This window comes from Ambystoma mexicanum, chromosome 4p (assembly GCF_040938575.1).
Source record: "Ambystoma mexicanum isolate Mex_15411 chromosome 4p, UKY_AmexF1_1, whole genome shotgun sequence".
Classification (NCBI taxonomy): domain Eukaryota; kingdom Metazoa; phylum Chordata; class Amphibia; order Caudata; family Ambystomatidae; genus Ambystoma; species Ambystoma mexicanum.
Genome location: NC_090927.1, coordinates 319,589,266 through 319,613,124, shown reverse-complemented (window position 1 = coordinate 319,613,124; position 23,859 = coordinate 319,589,266). Strand labels below are relative to the sequence as shown.

At 43.6% G+C, this 23,859-nt stretch overlaps 1 protein-coding gene across 1 annotated transcript in view; it reads left to right on the top strand.

Annotated features, from left to right (window-relative positions):
• Nucleotides 1-23,859, top strand: part of KLHL29 (kelch like family member 29) — a 1,453,205-nt gene that overhangs the window by 1,388,234 nt on the left and 41,112 nt on the right. The window contains exons 12-13 of the mRNA XM_069605880.1: nucleotides 10,334-10,514; nucleotides 20,642-20,835. Coding sequence (XP_069461981.1) covers nucleotides 10,334-10,514; nucleotides 20,642-20,835 — 375 coding nt within the window. The remainder of the gene's footprint in view (nucleotides 1-10,333; nucleotides 10,515-20,641; nucleotides 20,836-23,859) is intronic.

Below are 23,859 nucleotides of genomic sequence, written 5' to 3'. Positions count from 1 at the left end.
ATGTTTTCCCCACTAACCCACCTCCTACATAAATCATAAAAAAATGCCACAAATAGCAGCATTGAATGTATCTTACCAAGCAAAAGCAACTTTCCAAAAGATCACTGTCTGCACAGCTGTACTTCTGTCTAGGTTGCACTATTGCAACATGCTCTTTTTAAATCTGCCCCCTTCTACTCTCCGCTCTCTGGAACGCAACCAGAAGAGGAGTACGCGACTTGGGATGGTATCTCTCCTGCACTGAAATGTTGCCAATAGCTCCCAGTGGCTGTGAGGAATAAAGTGAGAAGACTGCGTTATGCAGAAAGCCTTCTGGGCCCTGGGACCTCAATACCTTCAACTATAACTCCCTATATATCTGTGTGCGCAAACTCTTCCCTCATCTGCCTCCAACTCCCTCAAGGTCAGGCACTTCTGGAAAAAAATTATTGGTGGTAAATGTGCTTTTATGCCTGGCCTTCCCTCTGCAAAAGCCTCCCTGCCTCCCTGACACTTGACCATCGCCGGCTCCGGAAGCACCTCAAAGCCTTTCTCTTAGCGTCTGCTGTTTCTGCTTCTCTCCCCGGCTAACTGCCTGATGTAAACTGATTCTGCACTGGTCACCTGACGACTCTGTGATGTCAGGCCCATGTCACCTCCCTCCACTAGGAGAACCCCTGCACTGGCTTTCTAGCAAACCCTACAATTGAGGACTGTTTTCTGTATGCCTAACAGTGCATCCACTATCTGTTGTGTGCACTTATCCATGCACTTGGCACACTTGGCCCGTAATTTTACTTATTGTCATGTGTTCTTCTTCCCATGTACTGTACCTTCCCCTCCATCCACCCATGCACTTGAGCGATCTAAGTCACACCTGGCCTAGTAGGGTCGTTTTCTCTGTCTCCCCTGTTTCCCCTCCCTTGCCTTGTTGCACTTTGCTAGACGTGTGTGAAGGCGCATTACGAATGCCATAGTATAAAATTGCACATCATATGATATCATACACACAATGCATGCACAACAATAGGATTTCTGACACTTACTGTGTACACTGCAAAGTTGTTTTTTGTTTTCCGCAGTACCCCACTTACTGCACACTTTATTTGCACAAATGCAGCACACCTTGCATGTTACTAACTGCTAACAAATACATACAGTTCATGCATACACCCAGGATGTCTGCCCCTTACCTTATACACTTCCGCCATAGCTTTTTGCACTTCTTTGGGCCAAGAAACCTTGTGGCACAGTGATTGCGTACACACCAGACCCACCAACCTTATAGAGCAGTGTCTTTCACTCCACAGTTTCATTTCCATGGCTCCCATCCACAAAATGGCTGGATGTGGCATGTGGAAGCATAAAAGTACAGCGTAATCCGCGGAATTGTCGTGCTAGGGAGGGATGGGGAGGAGGTTGGAGGGGTTGGGGGGTTTGGGTGGAAATTGTAAAAGGGTAGGGGTTTGGGTATGTAGTATTGTCTTAGAAAACAAAGGGGTTTTTATTATTATTTTTTTGACCTATTTTTGTTATGTACGTGCTTGCATTCCATTTTTTTTTCTCTTTCGCTGAGTTTCTGTTTGCTTCTCCGCCTGACATTTGTACGGACTGAACGTCAACGCTTCTCTTACAGTTCTACAGGATTGTCTGCAACGCTTCGTGCAGAGTGGCAAACAAAACAGCATTGCCAATGGAGGTTAAAAAAATGCCATTTCCTTGGACCCACTGCAAATCTTTCTCGTTAATGCTGTCATATTCGGTGCAGAACATTCCAGCACTGCACTGCACATAAAGTCATATATGCTTCTGTTTATGAAACACATCCCAACCTCTGGCTATGGGCAAATTACACCGGCATAGTCCCATGCACCTCTTGGTGGTATGGAGGAGAAAATCACCTTGGTAGTGGGAAAAATCTGCATCACTGCTGTCAACAACTTCTTGAGGTGACGGAGCAAACGTGAGCACGACATGTACCCCAAATGTAGTGCTCCATAATGCACGACCTCAACATCCACAGTACCGACGGAGGCCGCACATGTACAAAGGAGAACCATGGCACCGAAACCCCACTCATAGACTGTGCCCCAAGAAGCCTCCACTCCTTTCAACTGAAAGTTAGTATCACAGCCTCTTTCTACTGCATACCAGTGCAGATCTTGCACAAAGGTAACACCCACAATGAGCACTCTGCATCTGTCCATCTCTGTCAACCTCACTGCATCAAGGTTTGGGGAAATATATCACCACCCGTTCCTGTGACCCACACCCTCGACAACTGATGGCACCTTGAAACACTTGCGTATAGGCGCGCTACAAATGTCACATCATATCATATCATTGGATAATCCCCACATTTCCATTTGCAAAGGCACCATGCTCAGAAGGGCAGATTGTAGCAGGTACGCCTTGCCAGCTACAGCGAGGGCCACACTCCAGTACAGCAGAGGCAATCCTCCTTCTGTTTCCACTATTGTATATGTAACACTCCCACATTAGGTAGTATTCAATAGTTGCACATGCATGTAGCATTCACATCCAAGACCTCTGCGACAAACACTACCATTTCTGCACTGCACTGCAGACGTACATTTACACACTCACAGTACAGGTCTTGTGTCATGTGAAAGCACCTTCAGGTAACAGTTCTCCAAACCGATGCACACTTCCAGTGTCCACATTCACCCAGAGCGGCACCCAGCACCACAAACTGCAAGTAGCCATCGTTCTTTTCCTCCCAGCACTACACTAACTCCAATGATACAATACTTCAAAGTGCAGTACAGTAGTTAGTAATCTGCACAATGCACACTACTCAAGCACAACACTATGCAGTTGAACCCTATGCACTGGTACACACACACTTTCTCACCACAGTACTCAGTGGACACACTGCAAAACTGTTCACTCCATAAACTCCTGCCATGCACTGGAAAATGAAATGCAACAATCTGAGGAGTAGTTGCAAGCAACCCACATAGCTGTTTGTATAAGGCTTCCAGCCATGCATCCAAGATGCTAGGCCCTCACCACACACAGCACACCCTTGTGCACTCCACGTTTTACTCCTCATGTCATGTGTAATGCATTCCCCATCTGCAATTGTGCCTGCCACCTTTCACCCTGGCCATCTCTTTGCATGCATGGCTCCATCACGTTGCATTGGCCGTGCTTAACGGTATGTGAGTGTCTCTGTACATTGTGCATATTGCAACTTTCTAATGTTGATGACGTCCTTTCATGGCACAATATGTTAAAACACTTCCTCAAGCAAGGGTCTTATATAGGGCATCCCATAGCAAACATATATGCTAACACATGGCTCCCTAATGTGCAACACGTGCAATGACCTACACCATGTGCTCGTGAACGCATAGCACCTCACTTTGGTTGTTCCACCAAGTGTAAAATGCTCTCCACAGCCATTATTCAAAGGTCACCATCCTCAGAGAGATGCAGAGGCAACTCTGCATGGCTGTATTATGGTGTGCAGGCTGTCGTCAAGGGATTGGCTCTTGGGTGCATGGGCAACAGTCTATGGGCTTTTTGCCATGTACCCAATAGTCTAGGCCTTACCCACACCCAGCACAACATGATGGCCTCATGACGGGGAACATTTGCCACATACCACAAATGTAACATAGGATGGGTGGTGGAAAGGGCAACACATGCCAAATGCAAGTAACGCTGTGTTCCTCCCTAATGTCCATGGTGGTGGCATAATCTACACCATATAGTACGGGACGCATGTCAGGTCACTTGTGTTGTTCTACCACATCTACACGGTCCTGCAGAAGCATTTTCTGAATGTCACCACCATCGGACACATGCGTACTTAAAACAGGATGTCTGTGTTATGTTGGCGTGCTATGGTGCAGGCCTAGGCTCATCGTGGCTGGCCTACAGCCTGTCTCCTTTTGCCATACACCCAACAGAGTAGGCCTTGGCCACACCCAGCACAACATAACAGAGGCATGCAGGTGAACAAGTGGCCAGGTACATGCAGGTCTCCCCTAGCCACTTCTAAGCATCCACTACTTCAACACTGCACCCACAGGACACACTAGAGGAGTCATCACTCCATCAGGTCCAGGCATGTACTACACAGTGTAAGAATTGCAACCAATCCCCACAACCATGAAAGCAACATGTTATGCAATGATCAAGAACCGCACACCGAAGGCAACAATGTGACACCTACTTCACCCCACGGGCACATATTTGGTGGTGCAAGGTGCCCACCCATTCATCAACGGGGCTACGGGCTTAGCACACGCAACAAACCATTCTGCAGTGTACTTTTCAAGTTTTGTGTGGTCTTCATTGTACTGCCATTGCTCTACAATCACTGACCACTAGGGCCTCACCACACACAGTACACCCTAATACAAGCCATGTTTTACTCCTCATGTCATGTGTAATGCACTCCACATCTGCAATTGCAATTGCCAACTTTCACCCTGGCCACATACATGCATGGCTCCATGCCGTTGTGGTGCCTGTGCTGAATGGTATGTGAGTGGCTGTGTACATTGTCCATATTGTAACTTTCTGATGCTGCTGACTTCCTTGCATGGCGCAATGTGTTCAAACACTTCCTCAAGCAAGGGTCTTATAAGGGCCTAACCATAGCAAATTCACATGGTGACATGTGGCTGCTCCCTATTGTGCAATAGGGGCAATAATGAACACCATATGCTAATGTACGCATAGCAGCTCACTTCTGCTGTTCTACCAAGTGTACAATGTCCTCCGCAACCATTGTGTGCTACTCACCAACTTCAAATGCATACAGAGTGACAACTGCATCGCTGCATTATATTGTGGTGGCTGTGATGAAGGCCTAGGCTGTTGGGTGCATGGCCTACAGTCCACGGCCTTCGGCCATGCACCCAGCAGTCTAGGCCTTGGCCACACTCACCACAACATAACAGGGCCAGGCAGGTGACCATGTAGACATGTGCCAGAAATCACAAAGGCAACATATGCACCAGCACTTCCACCCAACCGCTGCACCATAAAGCAGGGAGGCAAGGACATGTGTTCCGCTTACCGTAATGCAGAAACATGTCGCTTTATTTGGCACCGCTACCCACTTACAATCATAAAGCATTATAAGCATGCCAACCAAACAAGACAATCTTCACAACATTGGGCTTGCTCCCAACACTCTAGTACATGCATAGAACCAATGGTGCGTAGTGCACTGCAGCACTTACTAATCTGCGCAATGTGCACTACGCAAGCACACATAAGAACCAGTTGACCTCTTTCATATGTGCACTATTTCGTTTGTGCACCCAGTGGACACACTGCACGACTGTTCACTGCAGCATCTCCACCCATACACCGACAACTGTAGGTTGTTCTACCAATCAACACACCCATGCAACCAGCATTGTGTGTACTGCAGCCAAACCACACACAAAAAGCAACAATGTGGCACCTACTTTCAACCAGTGGACATACCTTTTCAACCAGTGGACATACTTTTCTGTGCTAGGGCTGCAGCCATGCATCGAAGGGGCTACAGACTTACCTCACACAGCACACCATAGTACACGCTATGTTTAAATCCTCATGTCTCATGGAATGCACTTCCCTTCTGCAAATGTGCTTGCCACCACTCATCACAGAAGGACATCCCTGCTGCAGCTGGCATGCCATAACGAAGGCTGCCTGCAATGACCCCACAAGATTGTTGCCTGTTGAGGCATCCACGGATTGGCGGAGCGTGCACGGATAGCGCTGGCACACCACTGTCTTCTTCTAATGAGATATATCACATTAAGCCCTTCTCACTCTGGCACCCTTTTCATCCCTTCTTCCCACAACCAGATGCAGTACACTATATTTTTCAGGCCCTTTCGCCGCTGCATTGTCCTCCGATACAACATGCCGCCATCAAGGAACACTTTTGGCACACATCCCGTCACCGCACACTGCAGTGCAATCAACATTTTGACCGCGCAGCGAACAGGGAAATGGAATGCCAGAGCAGAGCCAGATATGACTCATTTTAGTGCGCACACTGCTACATACAAGAGGTCCAGCCATGCACACAATGGCCTAGAGCCTTGCCACACACACCACAACACTAATACTCCGATACATGGCGGCGGTTCCCAAATGTTTTGACGCACAGCACGCTTTCCTCCAGCCAACCACCGGCCACGTCCAATGTTCACTGACATCACAGCGTAATGCAGACCATTCAGAGCGACACCCAGATATCACACATTTTTTGGGACATACATTTCAGTTCTTTGCAACAAATGTACTGGTTGGATTTCCACCAAACACGCAAAAGCACACTTTCTTACCCAAGCCCCCGCTCCTGCGGCAAATTTGGTGAAAATCCGTCCAGCCTTTTGGCCTGTTGCTTTGGGCAAAGTTTTTCCCCATTCAGTCTATGGAAGAAAAAAATAATTGGGACCCCCCTATAACTTTGCCCCCCTGCACGAAACCTAACCCAACTTGGCAAAAAAAATTCAGAGCCGGCCATATACTTTTTTTGCAAAGTTTGGTGAAGATTCCTCCAGACGAAGCAAAGTTATAATCACCGAAAAAGTGCTCTTCCTATGAGTTTAGCAACGTAACCATAACTATGATTCTTTGGTGCTAATATTTGACAATGTTGTAAGAGAAACTCCAATTGAAATTCCATTTAACACCTTTCTTTGATACCAACTGTTATCGTTGATGGAGACAATAAAATCAATACAAAATGTCTGTAGTCAGAATATGAAATTATGCAAAGGCCAACAATTTTGTAGACTAGTGGTATCTTTACAGGCAGGTTAACTAGCTGCTTGTAAATTGTATAACATTGTTGGTGACTTCCCAGCATAAAGTAAGGGGACCACCTTTGGTGTTGATTCATAATTTTAATCAAATTGAATATTAAGCCCAAATACATCCTGCTTCTTGTCCTAGCATTCTGGGGGTGGGACTGTGCATTAGGGGATGTTAGGTTAGAGATGTAAAGGAAAAGTTAAGTCCTTCTTCTGCCTTTCACAGCCATAATTGTTGCCACGAATCCTGGAGATCTTCAACTAGCAGAGTTCTGGGTACAAATGTTCCAGCAGCAGACAGGCTTTACAAGCAGCATATTTCCTCAAATATTGTCCTGAAGCAGTTAGGGGGAAGTTCTACACACTGCCTTGAGATCCTTTTCTTCGCCCCAATGACTGGGGACTTTGAACAGACTTCCCCCAACAAGGTGCCAGTGAAAAGTTTTTCTGAGAGAATTCTTCAGGATGTTTATTTCAGATGAGTCAACATTTGACTGTGTGTGTGTGTGGGGGGCAGGGGCGTGCTGGCAGTCTCATCCCCTTTTTATAGTAAGTTTGCCATCATGGATTGCGTTGGTCCTTTCCAAGCCTTCTGTAAGAGGACAGTCCTTGCTTTACCCTCTGATATCGTGCTCGTGCCTTGTCTCCAGAATGAATGCATGGCTTATGCATTTTCAAGAAAATAGGACCCTTCTTCTGGCTTGGCTGCAACATATTCCTTCATTGTTCTGTCGGTCTCAGATAAAGGAATTCCAGAAAGTGTCTCTCTGTTGTGACATCCCCATTGTAGTGGCAGAGATCCTTTTCAAGTACCTAGCCCCTACCTTAGCCCATGTGGGTATACCCTGTCCTCCTGAAAAAGCGTCCGGGCATCAAAGAACAAAGAGGCATCCCGGGCTGACATCTGTACTGGGACAAACTACCAGCCCAAGGCAACAATGCTCAAAGGGCTTTAACACGAGTCTCAGAAAACCATTTAATAATGAAATGCCAAAAGATTGGTTTTGGCATTTATAATTGTATTTCCCCACCGGGTGCTATATCAAACTAGATGTTGTGTTATACTTATTTGTAACTGTTCCACCTCCTGGCCATACAAATAAACATTTAACTTGTGAACCCAATGTCTTTATATTAGAAGAGAGTCCAGTTCTTATTCCAAAAAGGCCAATGCTAAATTTAGGTTCTAGACATGCTAGCGAGAAATCCTTTGGTCAGGAATGTACATTCCAATGGATAACCAATTATGGGTTTACATTTTGTAAGTGAAGGCCAAACCGTGAAGAAGGGTCATGATAAGATGCAGTCAGTATTTTTGGGAGACAGGATCAACAGATCTGCAGTAATAAATAGATTCAATGCTTTTGTTAGTGCTGCTAACTTGGTAATTTGTCTGTTTTTTTTTTTTACCTTAATCATTGCGGTATAGAATATGTCTATTCGAAATAATTTTTATAGCACAATATTGCAACATCCATGGTTCATTAAGCAAAGGAACTGCATAATTAGCCTGTATTCTGTGTAAATGTTCAAGTAAGGGTCATCCTTAAAGAGACTTAAACGGTGTTGTTTTTTTTTTCTTTCAAATAGCAGACCAGCATAGCTGGGGCGTTTGTGTCCCTTTAGTTTAGACCTAGGTGCATTTGACAAGGTTTAGGGGTGCAATGGCAGGTGGGTTAGGTCCACACAGTTCTAGAGTTGCTGAGTAGAGACTTAACAGTATTGCGTTTCCTGCCTGGGCGAAGTGGGCAAAGTACCTTTGGGTTTCAATATTAGTCGCTCTGCTTTTCTAGGTATGACACTGTGTTAGGTTGTTGAGTTTCCAGGAAAAGTAGTCCGAGTTTTCAAAATAAAGCCCAGAGTCTTAGCAGATGGTCACTTTATTTATTGTGCATTTGAAACAAAGGGCAAGTCTACACATGTTTCGTGTACACAGTTGGACTTGCATACCTAGCTTTTCCACAGTCTGATTCTAGTAGGTCTAATTTAACCAACATGTGTGGATGGGTTGAAACTGAACGCCAAAGTGGTTGTTTAAATAAATGGTTTGATAAATGAATGCAGTGACAGTCTATTAGGACACTGGAATGATTATGTAGACTCAGTCTACCAATATGTTCTTATTTATTTATTTATTTATTTATTTATTTATTTATTACATTTATATAGCTCACCTAGCCCCTGAGCACCTGGGTGCTTGTGCTTAAGAATATGGTTACATCCAGTTACATTTCAGGCTTAGTCCGTGTCACAACATTTAACTTAAGGTGTTAGTACATGCAAGGTCAGTTACATTGCACTACAGTTACGTTTCAAGCTTAGTCCATGCCAATTGTACATTTCAAATAAAACTGTTCCTAGTTCCCCTGAATGTACCTTGTCTACAGGGGCTAGGAGGGTGTTTTGGACTTGGCTGTGGACTAAGGATGATTCTTGATAGCTTGGTTGAAGAGCAGGTTTTTGAGTTTTCTACAGAAGGACCAGAGTGAAGGATCTGTCCTTAGCTAACTTAAAAGAAAGGCTTGAAAGAAACATATGAGTGTGAGTAACTGCCAGAAGCCTGGGTACATCTTTGAGGGCGTGGGAGGGTCATAGTTCCCGGGACACACTTCTTGGCTCCCTTCCTTTGCACACCAAAAAATCGCACGGAAAGCCCAAAAAATGCATTGAAATAGATTAACTGCTGATTAATGTTAGATCATTTGTAGTTGCCCGTAGCCATTAACACATTAATAAAAACAGAACAATACAGTACAATCACTGTCCAAAAACTCCCTACATCTTAAAAACAACTAACCAACTATCATTTGAAAGAAAACCCTTTTAGTGCATTTTAAAACGGTCTTCCATATTATTGAAAAATAGCTTTTATAAATGTGCATACATCAGAAAGAACATGAATTTAATTGTGATTCATGCATAGGTGCATAGCATCCATAGTAAGCCTGGCTTTGTTTTAATAAAATACCTCTTGAGCCATAAGCACCTAAAATTAAAAAGATATGTCCAAGTCAACAAACAATATTGAAAGTCAGATCCACAGGTGCCCTCCTTATTACCCCCCAACTAGTTCATTTGTGTCCTCAGCTGTAACACAGTTAATGGAATCATAAGAAGTATCCTCCTGTGCCCTGGTGATCTGACAATTCCTACGACGCCTTTGTCAGGTAAACTCTGACATTAAGGTGCCATGAATTTCTATTAAATGTTAAATACCAATTATCCTTCTTTCTGACATTAACACACCCCCACTTAGATTTTAGGGAGTTAATGCATCAAATATCTAAGAGAGTATGGGACTATTAACAATGGCTGCCGATTGCATGAACATATGCACCTTCTGTTGCCAAATGTACCGCAGTAACATGGGTACTGGATCTGTGTCTACTGCAGAGGCTATAGAGGCCTCAGAGTCCAGGAAATGAACTTGACTGTATTGTTTTGTTTATAATGCATTGGATCAAGAGGGCATTTGTGCAATAGCTGGTAATGATGTACAAATGTTATTTGAGACCTTCCTTAATTCCCTGTTCCTTCTCTGGTTTTTCTGTTATCAGGTGGCATGGAGTCTGGCGTGACATTGGCAGACGTTTGGTGCTACATGTCTTTACTTGACAATTGGAACCTTGTTTCTCGAATGAATGTTGCAAGGTGCAAGCACAACAGTCTTGTATATGATGGCAAGATTTATACCATTGGCGGCCTTGGTGCCGGAAGCAACATTGATCATGTTGAAAGGTAAGGGACCAAATAGTGTCCAGAATCTGATGCAAGTCCAAATAGCCATTGGGTTACTCTTTATATATGGAACACGCTCTACAATCTGTGTTGCCTCATGGCACAAGCCGATGGAAACGTCTGGGACTTGAGTTCATAGTGTGGTGATGCAGTAGTGGCTGAAGGAGTGCTCCATATCCACTTGGTACAAGTTAGAGAAGGTTGAAACAGTAATGTTTAGAGGAGCTCCTGGGTAGTTGTGGTTGGTATGTAGGGAGGGTTTAGTTTAGTTAACTTTATTTTATTTATAACGCAATGAAATAGAGCCCATGGGCATAGACGTGTGAGTTCATAATACATACACACATTAAACATAAATAAATTCAATGGGGGACAACTAATGAAGGTCATCAAAAAACAGATATGCGTCATTCAGATAGCAGCATTCCTTGAGGACACATAATAATCAGTCCAAAATAATTCTAAGCTTGGTAGAAAATGACAGTGGCCTGAGGTTTTTACATTTACTCAAAAACAATGGTAAGTTACTTTGACCACAACCAATGACGATGCAATCCAGATTATCCGTGGAACACCAGTTGTTAACCTGCACCCTGCAAAGGACTCCAGGGTCCAGAGTTCTAACACAACCCTGTCCAATCTTGTGATATAACCATGCCAACATTTTGTTTTTAAGTGATTTTTAAGGGTGGGGAATATGCTATATGCTGTGGAAATAACGCTGGTCCCTGAATCAGTAGACTTTGCAGGAAGGGAGAAACCAACACGGCCAACTTCTGCCGCAGATCTAGGACCAGGATTTGCTTAAAGAATCATTAAATGAGTCTTAGTCTTGTGTTGTTCTCGTCTTAATTCTGAAAATACGTGCCAAAGTTTGGGGGACACTTTCCTAAACTCATTCATATCAAAGATTCCTAAAAAATAGCTTGATCCACTATTTGTTTAAAGTAGGAAAGCTTAACTATGTGAATTCAAGTGCACTATTACATGCACCAGAAACAGAGCATCAACATCTGTTGTGTCACATTTATGGGTTAAATATCCTACTACTTCCTGGGAATGTGATAGTTCAAATACAATGAATATTTGTGTTTTAAAATGGTTGCAGGTGTACATTTTACCAAACCTTTTGTTACCAAGTTATTCCTCATACAGTCCTTCAGCCAAATGTTTATTGAATTTAGCATCAGTTGTTTTCTACCTGACAGTGGATAATTCAGTAGGTCTCTCTGATTAATTGTAATCGACCCTGGCCAATTGGTTGCTTTGTCCTCTACATCAAACAGTACCCTAATCATTAGAAAGGGAGATGTTCACACCCTCTAATCAGGTCTGCTAGCTCACAAACAACCAGTCCATTCCAAACAATCTGAAACTTCTGTTAACAGTGACACCTTTCATTTCTTGAAATACATCTGAAGGAATTGCTTTCATTCACAGTGGTAGGTACACATCTAAAATGTATGGAGAATGCTTGCCATAGCCAATATTTTTTTTATAGTAATTAAAAACAAATCTTCAGTGTCAAATTCATATTTTACTGGAGATCATGAAGTTGATAGATCTACTTCATAGTTCCTTATGTGAAACATAGGCGGATAGCAATTGTGCTACCTTCAATATTTTAAGATTATAAATTAGTGTCTTCCTATATTGGAACATAGCTGTCCAGAACTGTGGGTTGTGTATGCTGCAAAATCTATTCTCCATTTAACTTTAAACAATTCAAAATTCCAGAAGATTACATGAAATTAAAAATGTATTCAGCCCATAGATATGTACTTTTTTTTAATGGAATATTCTAATCATTTCCATTTAGTATGGAAAAATACAGCTAGACCCTTTTTCTGGAAATCTGTAAAGATGCACCACATCCCTTGTGTACAAGAACAGTGCATGTCAGTTGACTCCCAAAATCCCTTTAATGCCGTTGGTGTTTAATATTCCTGTACACTCCTGCTATTATGTCATGCAGAACTTGTGGTTTTCAAACTCCATGGTGCAGAATTGCTTTTTCCCAGTAACTAGATTACATTTGTAGTTTTTTTGCCAGATTGAAGATTTTATTATCTATAATGCCATTAATTAATAGTTTATGTTGTGTTTTCTATTCCACATCCTTGAAAAACAAACATGATATTTATTCTTGTAAATATGTCCTGCCAATGTATGAGATGTGGAGGAAAGAAAAGGGCATCCCTCTCTGGTTCCAAGGTTAACTGTGATCCCTGAAATGTTTTTACTAAGTATGGAGACAACTATATAGCAGGGGTTGGCAAACCTTTGCTCTGCAGGTGTTTTGGACTACAACTACCATCAGCCCTGGACAACATAACCAATGATGAGGAATAACAAGAGTCAACATCTAAAATATCTGGAGAGCTGCATATTGCATATTGCAGACCCCTGTTTTATAATATGATTTCTAAATGCACACATGTAGGTAGGGAATTCATGAAGTGTAACCCTAGCTCATAAGCAACAGAACGCTGAGCATAGGGGACACACATAGGGGTTACAGGTAGGGGGCAGGGATAGCAGATTCAGCTAGAATGTGTTGGGGGATCTAGGGAGGAGGTAGCTCTGGATGTTGAGAGGAAGTGTTGAGTGGTGGGATCAACGATTGGCAACATGTTCTTTAAAGTGTAGGGTCTTAAGGTCTGAATTGTAGGGTGGAGGTGGCCTGTAGTATCTGCATGGGTAACATTTTCCAAAGACAGGGGGCATAGCAAGAAAAGGCCTGTTCTTTGTTTCCACTCTGGTGATGTAATGGCATCTGGAGGTAGTGACTTCCTCTGCCAGATAGAGAGGTGATTGGATGTGACTTCTTTGTAATTAATCAAAGCTGTCCTGAACATGATACGTACTTGAAGGTGTAGCCAGTGAAGCTCTTTGTGGTTGAATTCTCTCAGTCCTGTGATGAGCCATGCTGCAACTTGGTATGTGGCCCTTAAAGGGGACATTGTGGCTTCTAGACCTCAGGCAAATAGTGCATTTTCTCTGTGCAGCTAGAAGATGACCATGGCTTGGCCAACTCTTCTGCAAGTCAGGGTGGGCATACAATGCTTAACTTTGCGAAGAAGCACATGCTGGTAACATTTTGTTTAGTTCTGCTTGTTCTTGTGTGTTGTGAATGAGAAGTCACAATAAATGATGAGAGATTTTGCACTGGGTTTAAGTTTATGTGTGAATTTGTCAAGCTTCATGCCGGTCAATCAATTCTGGTCTTTGTCATACTTGGCTGGGTTACCTAGGTTAAGGAATCTGGTCTTTGTTGGTTTGAGATTCTAGGAGACTGTGGACCTCAAGGCTTGTATAAAGGACAGACCGTGCAGAAGTTAACAGATATTTTTGATGCACTTGATCTTTAGTTAAAGTTGGATATCAACTGTTCCTTGGTGTATATATTGAAGCCTCTGTTGGTGAGAAGTCCCTCCTGAGGTTCCATGTAGACATCAACGTTGCTTGGAGCAGAACAGAGCATTATGGAACATGTCTTCCTAAAGTCCCCAAGCTACCTCACTGAGAATCTCAGCATCTCCACAGGCCTACCATCTACCAGAACTAAGAACATGTGCAAATTGAACTCTGCTAGTGCACAAGGAAAGAATCAGATGACAGGCTTTCTCGGTCTATACCCGACGACTCTGGAACCTTCTCGCAATCAACTTACATTTCCAGTCCAGGACGGGGCTGTAAACCCTCACCTTCATGGAACACCCTCCCTAACACCCAGGTGCACATACCCGCAACTCCCCAAAACTATGGGAGACTGGCTGATCTGCTCCCCACTGTTTTCTCCCATGGTTGTTTGTAGATTACTCGCTGCCAAAATGCCCAACTTCTCCCTCCCCATTTGTTAGCTTCCCACTCCCGGTTTCTCTGCTTCCTTCACTGTGCTCTTCACCATATGACTGCAAACTGCTCTGTTGCTTTACTGAAGCTAGGTTCTCATTCAATTAATACAATAATAATAATAATAATAATAATAATAATAATAATAATAATAATTGCATTTTATTTGGCAGTGCTGGAATCTGTTTTGGCCCATCTGCAATGTACAGTAGACCTCTGTTGTCAACAGTATTGAAGGCAGAAGAGAGGTTGAGTAGAGGTCTTCTTTGTTCATTATGTGGAGAGCATCATCTACAACTTTGATTGTGGCAGTCTCTGTGCCTTTTTCGAGGTTGAAATCTGGATTGGCCAGGTCATCCTGGTTGAATGTGGGTTTCTTCATCAGGGTGAGGATCTACCCAATTTTTCAGGGCGTCTTGGAAGTTGACTTGCAGGAGGAATGTGTTGACAATGTTAACCCGTGTGAGTGTTTCACATGTAATATGGCCTTAAAGGTAGGAAAGATGTTATCCCTGTATGTGTGGTGGTATGTGTGAGGAATGGTAGAGCATATTTCTGGTCTTCTTGAGTAATTATCCATAATTTAGTCCATCTTCATATGTTGTGGGCTGTCAGGAGTGACACATATGTGGTGTTTTAAGGACTACCAATGTGCTGCCATGTCTTGTCTATCTTATCTGTGAAGAAGTTCTTGATGTTCTTGCATTTATTCTCGCATTTATTAGTGGTTTTCAGTATTGCAGGGGGTGGCGGTGTGTAATTCAGTACTTAACAGCTTAGAAGGTTGATCTGCTCTTGTTGGATACTTAATGGTTGTAGTGTAATAGTTTGCTTTAGCTTTGGTGAGAGTGTGCTGCATGCTGAATGGAGGGCTGCAAAGGGGATTAGGTAGTCTGATTGTTGGGATTTGCTCCATAACGTTTCTTATCTACAGATGGTGTGATTGCTGTTAAGATCCTTTGCATATCAAGGTGTGGAGGCTATGTGTTTGTTGAGTCGAGGTTTCTGTGCTGCCTGGGTGTTGGTGGTCTCAGTTAGGGTGTGGTTCAGTGCACTGAGCTCAGCAGATACATTCTGCAAAAGGTTAGAATTGGAGGGCAAGTAAATAGAGTTTCCTTCCAGAGTGTCTATGGGAAAGCTCTTAAAGGAGTTGGGGGGGTGTTTTGGTTGGATTGGGTTAGCTCCGGTGGGATAGAGGTGTGTAGTGGAGCAGGATAGCTCTAACTGCATGGTCCGTCAAGTTGAAAGGTGGGAGGAGATATTCAAAGGCTGGAGAGGGCTAGAGAGGGTGTGAATACCAAGTTGAGCATGCTGCCCTTGATGTTGATTGATTCTGTAAGTACAGTGTACTTTTATTGGTTGCTTGGCTTTCCAGAAAATTCACAACTATGCACATATTATTATTATTATTATTATTATTATTATTATTATTATTATTGATGGTATTATTAATATGTTTTGGCTTTTTTTGTGTGTGGAGTTTATTGAGCAAGGACCTAGCTTTCTGAAGGTACAAAGCACATTACAAGTCATAGGACATGGTGATGGAAGCAGATATACAAGAGGGTGGGCAATTTGCAGTAAGGTTGGAGAAAATCACCCAGTTTAAGGTTAGGCTGAGAGAGGAGGTGGTCTGGACCTAGGTGTTAGGGCAGAACCATTTGTTGAAGAGGAGGGTCTTGAGCACCTTTCTGATATGTAGAAGTGAGGCTGAGAGTCTGGTGTTCATGGAGCAGGGAGCAGAGTTTCCAGAGCCTGGGGACATAGACAGAGAAGGCGTGTTTTCTGCTTCTTTCCTTCCTGCACCACTGGAGTTCAAGTCTGCACTTGTGCTTACTTCTGGTGGATCATAAACCTCTGGAGATTGTGGGATTCTCAGTGAGGGAGCTTGGGGACTTCAGAGAGACAGCAGGATTTGAAGATGCAGTGGGAGCCGGGGTAGTTCGATGAGCGTCTGGGAGCCATTGGATGAGTTGTGCTGCAGCAGTAGAACATATCTAAGGTGTTCCAGGGTCGTTGTCGTAAGGCCTTCCAAAAGGGCATTGCTACCATCCAGCCGGGAGAGGACAAAAGCTTGCAAAGCAGATCAGTTGTTTCTGCAATAAAGGGCTTCATTTTCTGAAGGATAGAAAGTTGGTACCAAGTCGTTTGTACCTTCCTTGCTATGTGTTGCTTGAAGGCAAGGTGTCTGTTGAACATAAGGGATTTGGCAAAGGTGGTAAACTGGGGAGTGACTCTTTCAAGATTCATATCCAATAGCCAGATCTGGATGTTAAGTTGTTTGGTGGTGTTGATCAGCAGTTGGAATTCCGTCTTGGATGTGTTGAGCTTCAAGTTAGCACTGGAAATCCAGGATTGGATCTATCTGAGGCAGGCCTTGAGGTGGTAGATATATGTGATAGAGCATAACTTTAGGTAGATCTGTGTCATCTGCATCTTGATGGATATGGATATTGTGCAGTGCCAGTAGGGTTCGGACTGGTTTCAAGAAAGGGTTCACCTTCACAGGGAAGAGGATGGATGCTTGCAAAACTCCACACGTGATGGCTAGATTTGGTGATCTGGAGGAATTATTTTGGAGGCAGTTAGCACAGTAGGACTTGAACCAGTTGAGAATGAACTCACTGATCTCCATGTAGCAGAGGGATTGACAGGGTAGTGCCTGAGCTGGCAAAGCCCACCTAAACTCTGAAAATGCCCACTCAGCAGTACTGTATGGGTATTTACAGATGTTAATGTCACTGCATTGGGCCCAAATACATTATCTTAAGGCTGCATTTGCTAGACAATCCTGACTACGCCTCTGCCATGCAGCAATGTAGAATGTCAGTGATTGCCTTGTGGTCTAGTTTGACACATGCAGCTGAGAAATTGAGGTGAAATATTGGGTATAGATGGCCATCATCGAGGATTTTTAGTTTATTGTCGATCACTTTGATTGTGCTGTTTCCATGGTGCATCTGAAGCCAGATTGGTAGGACTGAAGACAGTTTTTGGCTTTGATGTGGGAAGGGAGATGAGGCGGTAGTTCCTAAGGTTGTTGGGGTCCAGTTTAGTTTCTTCAGGGGTGCAAGGATTTGTCCAGTCTTGAGGGTCAAGGAAAAGGTGCATTGAGTGAGGGAGCTTTTGATGTTTTTCATAGGCCCAATAAAACAGGATTTTGGGTTTTTTGCCAGGTCCTTGAAAAACAATTGCCTATGAGAAATTGATTGGGAAACACACATTTTGGTAACCCATCTATAACTTTGTCCCCTCCTTGGCAGGGCCTTAAAAACCTTTCCCAAAAAAGTGTGGATCTATGTATTTTCTATAAAGTTTTGAGAACGTTTGTCGAAAGGCAACAATTAAAGTGCTCTTCCTATAGTAGTCCAAATTAATATTTGCAAACTGTGAGAGGGTGCCCGCCACAAATAACCACTCTGACGCTCTAGTTACATTTAAAGGGTGTTTATTGGGTCTTCACAATTAGTTCGGGTTAGGGATTCTTGGGCAGTTCTCAGGTATAAGTTGGTCCTTTCGGAACTGACGCTAGGGCAGTCCATCTCTGTCTCAACTTCCCTGGCCTTTCCAACCTCCATATCCTTGGTGTCCATACTGGGATGTTAGTACTGGTCAATGGTAACACATGCCTGTATGTTTTCGGACTTATTCAGTTGGTGGTTTCCCTAATACGACAGATGACTACGTCCATGGGGACTTTCTTTCTTTCCCTAACCCATTCCTCTTAGTGCTATAGGGAATTAGGGATGGTGCCTTAATTCGCCCAGTGTCACTCTCAATTCTCTCAGACCAGCTTGTACCTGACCATTCACTATCCTGGCCTCCCTGCTGCTCAACTCATGCCTCCTGCTATCCCTTGACTCTCGCACTCTGCCTGCTCCACCCTTTCATATTTGTTTCCTCTTATTTCTCAGTTCCTCCACTCACTATTATATTCAATGGTATCTTCTTCTCCCTCCTACACAGCCACTTCCCCTCCACTAGTCTTCTGTTACTACTGTCACCTCTCTGTTTTTACCACCAATCCTTATTCAATTACTTACTAGTTCTGCCTGCCTACTACTACTACTGCTGCTTCCACTCTACCGCGACTTCCACTTATCACTCTAGTCTTACTTTTTACGGTGACAACCAATATACTACTTATTGCCTCTCCCTCTAACTGCTATTCCACTTATTTCCACTACCACGGCCACTCATGATGTCTCTTCAACTCAACCCCCTGATACCGCTACCTCTGCTACCACTACCTCTTCTCACAACTACCACTACCTTCTCTACTCTATTGCTATTCCACATACTCCTTTCTGTCACACACAAACACTGCACAGACGCACTCTCTCAAATAGCACTCCTTTTCACTTTTGCCTCGTTTGTTCTCTTCAGGTTCTCCTCCATCTCCTGTCCTCACCCAACTGAACCACACTAAACCATTCACACACTCTCACTTAAATAAACACTCCTGCCGGAATTGGTTGCTTACCCTGTCCAATGACTTATCTGGCTCCAGGGGGTGTAACTGTGGAGGCCTTGGGGAAGGCTTATGCAGTACTGCCGTATTTCTAACATGAGTTCTGCAGGGCCAATTGTAGTCTGTTCTTTAAAGCCTTTTTGTAGGATAGGTTTTTCCCCAATTATCTCGGGTGGACTAGTGGGGCTGTAATGGCATTCATGAGTTAATAAAGACAAACTCCCTGGTGGTTTGGTGGGTTTTTCTTTGTATGTGGGCTCCAGTTGTCATGGCCAGCTGGAGCCACGCTCACCGCCCTCTGCAGCAGTTGGTGTTGTCCTGGCCTCTGACTCCCAGGATGTTGGTTCTGCCTCCTCCTCTCTGCTTGGTGTCGCTCTATCTGCCGTCTTCTCAGGCAGGGCTCTCACGCCTCCTCCCTGCCTGATGTTTCTGAAGACTAGCTGTTGTCTGGGCCGGCCCTACTCCTGTGGTTCGTCCCTACAGCCTCATGGGTACGGCGCTGAAGCGACAACTCTGGCGTGCTTTCTTTAGGTTCCTGCTGCTGGTTTCCTTCCTGTCTCCCTAGTGGTCTTCTTTGGTGGCAAGGCCGCCTACTCAGCTGAAGGTAAGGAGGAGCAGGGAAGGGGCATCCCTGCATGCTGACACTGTGCAGAGATGTCTGGGTTTGGGCTCCCTCTCTCCCTTGACAGGGCCTGAGAGCAGGCCTTGTCACAACAAATAAAGCAATGCTTGAAACAGTAATAACCAAGACAACACTACTATGTAACGGTTATTTCAGAAATTGTTACCATTGTTAACATTAGGTAAAAAGACCTACAAGGCTAACAGTTTTAACAATAGTACAGGTATTAATGAGGAACTGATTATGTGAAAGTGTAGGGGAACATAGAATGACGAGAAACAATATTACTTTAACTTACAGGTGTCAATGTAACAACCACGTAACTTATCTCAGCGCCCAGAAACAGTCTATGTTTGACATGCCTAATGGCTATACATGAAGGCAGATAACACTTTATCTACACATGGAGATGAACAATCTAGAATTATTGCAGTACGTCAAAATAAAGCTGTGCAATAAGTGTGAGAGAGACTACAAGGAGCTTGAAGGTTACAGTGTAGTTACCCATGATCGGGAATCCTCAGATTCCATTGGTGGCAACAGGGAAGAAGGGGGCTGAAGGGGGAAGCATTTCTTGACCATAGCTACTACATAATGAAATACAAATCAAGAGGAAAGGGTAATTGTTAAAATTTGCAGCTATTTCCCCTCACCTTGCTGTTAATGGGGTGAGGCTGTAATCTTCGCTCCTCCCATGCATATTCATTTCTTGTACTGCTTTATACTGTCACAGTGACTCTAGGTGAAACTCATGAAGAACCCTGAAACAATTATTTGTTGGAGCAATACAGTCTGTGCAGTGATCAATAGTGGTGATCACATTGAAATACAAGTATGTGAAATATATCTGTTCAGAGTCTTTCAGGTAGTTGTTCTCCTTGTCTAAATGACCTTGATCAAAATCACATCAGATGTCCAGTCCTGGAGTTCACTGTTACAAATTATTGGTATGGTCCCGTATGGACAATTGAAGTTCTCTAAAGTTGGAAATCGCATGACCAAGTATCTTCTATATCAAAGTGCAGGTCTGGAAGAGTGGTGTTGCAGGGACATGGATAAGTGTGGTCACCCTACTGTAGTCAACCCATCTCTTCTATTTGAGAATCCTTGATTACTTTTTGAGAATTTGCTTTTGTGTTGTAGTTGTGAGACATTATCTAAAGATTGTATTTTTTTCAGATATGATACCATCACTAACCAGTGGGAACCAGTGGCCCCTTTGCCGAAAGCTGTGCATTCCGCTGCTGCAACAGTTTGCAGTGGTAAAATATTCGTGTTTGGAGGCGTGAACGAGGCAGGGAGAGCAGCTGGAGTCCTTCAGTCCTTCGTCCCTCAGACGAATACTTGGAGTTTTATTGAATCTCCGATGATTGGTAAGAGTTTTAGAATCAGAGTTCCCTGGAGACAGCCACCCAGACATCTAGATTTTATATTACTGCAATATGTCTGTGTTTCCAACTTTGTTCTCCTGGGGAAGATTATTAATTTGTCATTATACAGAAAGATCTAAGTAATGCATATTAGGATGTTTTATATTTTAAACAAGGCAGGCCCTGACCTTTTCTCAGGAATGTACTGATGATGTCTGGCAGGCAAAGGAGCAAGGGGTTAACTAATTATGTCATGTTCCAGGCTGCCAATGAATCCACTGCTGCCTCTTTGACTGTCATTTCCGTTGTGCTGTGGGTAAACCCAAATGGTTGCAAAAGATGCGGTCCTGAGTCAGCAATATATACATATATATATATATATATATATATATATATATATATATACTAGCAATGACACTGTAAATAGAATGTGTATACTGCTTGGGTCCCAAACAAATTATGAGGCCTGTTTCAACAATATATTCCATTGATGCATCCTCCCGTTATGATGATTGTGCCCAAAGAAAATCACTGGCTTGTCTTACCAAAATATGCCATCATTGCCACTGGATAAACCTTTTCATGCTGATTGTGTTCAATAAAAGTCATGGGACCTGTCAAGTTATACACACATTGGCATTACAGAGCAAATTATGATGCTGGTGTGCCAAAGAAGAATTAATTGTTCTGTCTAAAAACTGAATGCAAGAACTGGCCTACATTTCCGGCTGCATGAACCTAATGAAAACTGTGAAGCCTGTCTAAAAAAAACGCCAATGTTGCCACTGTAAATAGATATGCATACTGCTGGTTGCCTCGGTTTGGCACCAAGATGCCCTCCCTGCACAGGTCCTTCCACATACTGCTCTCACTGCTTCAATTCTGCACCATGTTCCTCTCAGTGCTGTAGTTCTGTCCTTTGTGGCTCTTGGTGACACAGCAAAGCCCAAGAGTTGCGCTCAGTCCTCAGTGCCTATGTCCGTCCCTATGAGACCCACCTACCATCGATCTGCTCCAGAGTAGATCTCTGCCAGTTACACCCATGTTAGTGTGTGTGTGTGTGCGCGTGCGTGAGTCATGGCAGCAATCCCTCCTTTTAGCACCCATTTTCACCTAGGAGCCATGATTGACATATGCCTTTCCAGGGTATCTGCTGCCACCTCGGCCCCGCTACCCTGATTTCTCTAGATCACCTAGATGTCATCCTAAGGGTGTAACAGCATCTAGGATGGATTCTCAAGCCAGCAGCGATGTGTCTGCATCTGTCCTTGAGTGTTCCGTGCTACTGTTGTGGATGATGGTGAAAAGGTGCATGTCTAGTTTTCTATGTGAATGAATTTGTGCACCCCTATTCTTCTGCATACATCACAAAGCACGATAATTCATTGTTACCGGTGCACACTTGCATAATTAGTTTACCCTTTATTGTTCCTCATGATGGAAGTGGTTGTTGATTGATCTGTTCAGGCAGTTTCTGAGAAATAACTTTAAAGAAAAAGAAAAAGAAAAGTCATCTGTCTTGACAGGAGTCTTTCTCGGGAATCCCCACCAGGTGACTGATGCAGCTACTCACTGTTAGTCACTTGCTCTTTCTGTTAATAGTTTTGGGGACGGTGTCATGGAAGAGCCTCCCCCATGGTATTGCTGCACCTACTGCAAAAGCTTCTGTAGTCCTAGCTTTTTATTTGTACATTGTTTTCAGCTGCACAGCCCGGTGTGTAATCTTAGCCAGCATTCTGACACGACGACAGAGCTCAATACACAATGCACTAGCCACATAGATCCGTAGTATCCGAATTGTGTTACATGTGTGAGAGCATACACTGGACAGAAGACATATATGCTAAGCCATCTATTATATTTCACAGCCTTGACATGCCAAGTGCTCGGTATGTAGCAGAGACTGATAACCAAGTTCCAATTAGAAAACGGGCCTCCTATCCAGCTGCCAACGTGACCATCACTAAACATCGTCAAGCCCACAACACAAGAATGTATAGGACATCCCAAGAGGAAACCAGAAGTTATCTGTGAGTAGAGCCTTGGAAGGTACCTGAGGCAAAAACAGAAACAGAAACAGAGTTCATTGCACTACAGCCAGCTCAAAACCTGGTGATGGACTAAACTTGAACAGCCCATGAGATAAGGTGACATACATGGGTTAAATGGAAAACTATGAGTCGTTCCTTGTTAGTTTGCTCAGCTTTAACCTAGGCAAGTACTGGTGCTTGAAAGATTACTTAGTTGAACAATATTTCAAGGCCTATTGGCTTGGTGTCTGATGGTGTCTGTCTCTGCTTAGTCACTAACTGCCAGCCCTGATAATATAAAAAAAAAGAAAACTGTGAGTGACGTGCACCACTCACAAAGTTGACATGGAAACTACATTGGCAGTGCTGTGTGTGAAACACCAGAACTTCACCACTTCACCGGGATTCACGTCCTTCCAGGGTATGCCACAGACCTGAATTTGTCCAGTGTGATGCCTGGCCATGTTCATTCCCCTGCCCCCATGAAGATGAAACTTAAGATAAGTGTGTGTGTGTGTATGTGTGTGTGTGTGTATGTGTGTGTGTTTTGTGATTGTGTGTGTTTTGTGATTGTGTTATTTATGCTTCTGTGTGTTTGTTTGTGTGTCTGTGCACGCATAAACTGAGTAAGTCTGTAGCTGTGCGTGTATGTGTATGTTAGCAACACGCCTAGATGGTGAGGTTCTTACTGTACCCCTCAAGACATTTCCGGGTTAACCTATGATCTGAGTTGTGTGGTGCAAATTATTGTACCTCTATCCATAAAGCTGTAAATAGATTTCTGTTTGGTTTACCTTTGAGTTCCCCGTCTATGCCAGTGGTATGCAAATTTGCTCTTATAGAAATCCGATATGCCATTATGATACAGCCAGTCTTATACTGGCTACGGATCTGGAATAATAACGTTCTATCCCCGTTTAGGGAAGGTTTGGAGGAGCTGCTATCATTACCAGGCTGCAGGAAGCTGTCTTGGTTTAGGCACGTAAGAATTATGCTT